This window comes from Aptenodytes forsteri, unplaced genomic scaffold, assembly GCF_000699145.1.
Source record: "Aptenodytes forsteri isolate BGI_AS27 unplaced genomic scaffold, ASM69914v1 Scaffold955, whole genome shotgun sequence".
Classification (NCBI taxonomy): domain Eukaryota; kingdom Metazoa; phylum Chordata; class Aves; order Sphenisciformes; family Spheniscidae; genus Aptenodytes; species Aptenodytes forsteri.
This window is the reverse complement of record NW_008794139.1, coordinates 15,907-18,621: the sequence shown is the minus strand read 5'-3', so window position 1 is coordinate 18,621 and position 2,715 is coordinate 15,907. Positions and strand designations below refer to the sequence as shown.

The 2,715-nt window shown below is 68.6% G+C and overlaps 1 protein-coding gene across 1 annotated transcript in view; it reads right to left on the bottom strand.

The window, feature by feature from the left end:
* Positions 1-2,711, bottom strand: part of CUNH7orf43 (chromosome unknown C7orf43 homolog) — a gene marked incomplete at its 5' end in the record, with an annotated part of 3,396 nt that extends 685 nt beyond the window's left edge. The window contains 8 exons of the mRNA XM_009278859.1: positions 10-149; positions 382-545; positions 777-859; positions 1,244-1,391; positions 1,607-1,727; positions 1,907-1,993; positions 2,071-2,203; positions 2,670-2,711. Coding sequence (XP_009277134.1) covers positions 10-149; positions 382-545; positions 777-859; positions 1,244-1,391; positions 1,607-1,727; positions 1,907-1,993; positions 2,071-2,203; positions 2,670-2,711 — 918 coding nt within the window. The remainder of the gene's footprint in view (positions 1-9; positions 150-381; positions 546-776; positions 860-1,243; positions 1,392-1,606; positions 1,728-1,906; positions 1,994-2,070; positions 2,204-2,669) is intronic.
* Between the last annotated feature and the right edge of the window lie 4 nt (positions 2,712-2,715).

The window sequence follows — 2,715 nt, the reverse complement described above, 5'->3', positions numbered from 1 at the left end:
GGGGCCGGCCCGCAGCGCCTGGAAGGCCACCCGGATGGTGAGGGCGCTGCCCTTGCGCGAGTAGCCCAGGTTGTTGAGCGGCGTGTGGCACACGATGGCGTCCAGTGCCGCCTGCGTGGCCCGGCGTTCCTCCCTGGACAGCTTCTTCCCTGCGGGGACCATCAGCGTGGCGGGGACGGGACCGCTGGCCCCTGTCTGGCCGCCTCCAGCACCTCCTGGCTACGACTGTCCCATCCCAGCCGCCCCTCCGGGCCTCCCCGGATCTCTTCCCCCCCTTCCCTCACCCCATCCGTCCCCTCTTAGCTACACCCAGAGGCACCCCCAGCCCCTCTGATCCCCTCTCCACCCTCTCGGTCACTGCCACACCCCTTCTGCCCCCACCGGCTGTGGCGGTCTCGGGCGTCCAGACGAGGCGCACGGCCAGGAAGTCCTGCAGGTCGTTGAGCAGCGTGTAGGTGACGGTGAAGCGCTGCCGGGCCCGCACCGGGGACTCGCAGGCAGCCGTCATCACGAAGCGCGGCCGCTCCAGGCGGATGCTCGGCAGCCTGGGGATGGCAGGGGGGTACTAACGTGGGGATGGCTACCGGGAGCCGCGTACATGGGACAGCCCCGCAGAGCCCCGAGTATGTGGGGACAGGGCCACGGAAGCAGCCACGTGGCAGCCCCAGGACACGAGGTTAATGGCGCAGGCAGGGGCAGGGATATCTCTGGGTCCCCCTCCTTGGGGCAGGAGGCTCTGGGGGTCCCTCCCCGCTTGGGGACAGGGCGGCTCTCACCGGTAATGTGTGTAGATGCTGCTGGTGAAGGGCAGTTTGGGCGTTGACCACTGGATCACGGCCACCAGTGGGACCTCCAAGCCCTGGGTGAGGGGACAATGGGTCAGAGATGTCCCTGTCACCACTGCTCCCAGCAAGGACATCGATCCCCGACGTCCCCGTGTCCCCCTAGGCTCCTGGCAAGGACAAACACGCCAGGGCCCAACAAGGACGGTCCCCCACAGCGAGGATGGCGGCCCCCACATCCCAGCCAGGGTGGTCTCTGCTGCCCCCAGGAGAGGACAAGGACAGCATCCCCCAGGCCACCGACCGGGACGGTGGCCCCTGATCCTGGCCCAGGCAACATCTCCCAACAGAGAGACCATCTCCAAGGACGGTCCCTGCCCAGGATGTCCCCCAGTGTCCCCTCGGGGCAGCCACCGCTAGCGTCCCCCCAGCCCTGAGGGTCCCCCCCGGTGTCCCCTCACCTCCTTGGCGTCCTCGGGGGGCCTCTCGGGCGCCTGGAGCTGGAAGAGGAAGTTGTGCTCCTCGAGGGCGCTGAGGGCACAGGGACAGGCCGAGCCGGCGCCGGCCACACGGCAGAAGGCGCCCACAGGCACCTCGCCCGAGTGGTGGCTGCGGGACGGGGCACGGGCTCAGCTCAGTGACACGCGGGGACCTGTGCTGCCAGCCCGGGCTGGCAGAGCCCCCCAGGGCTTCCCCAGGGTGGGGCCAGGGACACGGCACAGCCCCGTCCTGAGGAAAATGGGGGGGCCCTGTGGGGTCTGGGACACAGCACAGCCGTGCCCCCCCAGCCCCAGGGACGGTCCCCTGGCTGTCCCAGCGCTCACCAGACATCATCGACCAGCAGCACGGAGCCATCGGGCATGACGGGCAAGTAACTGGCGTTGAAGTTGGGCAGGATCTGCACGTCCCACAGCGAGATCTCCTCCTGGGACCAGCCGTTGAGCACTGGGGGACGGGGACATCAGGGGACAGCGCAGGGGACGCCGTCGTGGCCCCGGCCAGCCCGTGTCACATCCTCCCCTGCCCTGCTTCCTCCGCTCTGTCGCAGCCGCCCCACAGACGCCAACCCTCTCCCAGCCACCCCGGGAGCCCTGTCCCCATGCCACCACCCTGTTCCCCCTCACCTTTGAGCACAGTGAGGTACTTCCCGGACACGGTGAGCTGGCGGCATCGCACCACGGGCGGGGGCAGCACCGTCAGCAGGGTGCTCACTGCGGGGACACAGGCGGTCAGGGGACACGGGATGTGGGGACACGGGGAGGGAGAGGGGACGCGGGGACGTTCCTACCCTGTGCCTTGAAGGCCCCCTGCTCCTGGCGGAAGACGTGTGCAGGGGCCCGTGTCTGCAGCAGGCTTAGGTACCCGCCACCCTCCTGCAGCTCGGGCGGCTCCGTGTCCCTTTTCCACACTGTCACCACGATCTGGGGACAGCAGGGACACGGGTCGGGTCACGGCTGGCCCGGGTCCAGCCCCGAGCTCCCCCTCTGTCCCCACGGCTCCTCCTGTCCCCCATGCCTACCCCAAGAGGCTTTCGTGGACCCGGAGAGGGGGAAGCAGGGCTGGATCCTGCTCCCCATCCCATGTCACTATGCTGTCCCCAAGGTCCCCACGTTGCGATCAAGGTCCCCTCCCGTCCCCAAATTCTACCTTGCCCTTGATGAACCCAGAAAGGAGGACCAGGGCCAGATCTCTGTGCCAGCTCTGTGGTCCCACACTGTCCCCAAGATCCTGTCCCTGATGACTGCATATTGTCCCCAAGGTCCCCTCCTGCCCTCGAGGTCCCCAGGCCGTCCCCAAAAACCCCACGCTGTCTCTGAGGTCCCCTCCCATCCCCGAGGTCCCCACGCTGCCCCCGAGGTCCCCCCTCCCGTCCCCCCTCGGCCTCACCTTGGCCTTGACGGTGCCAGGCGGCAGCTTGTTGATGGAGAGTGTT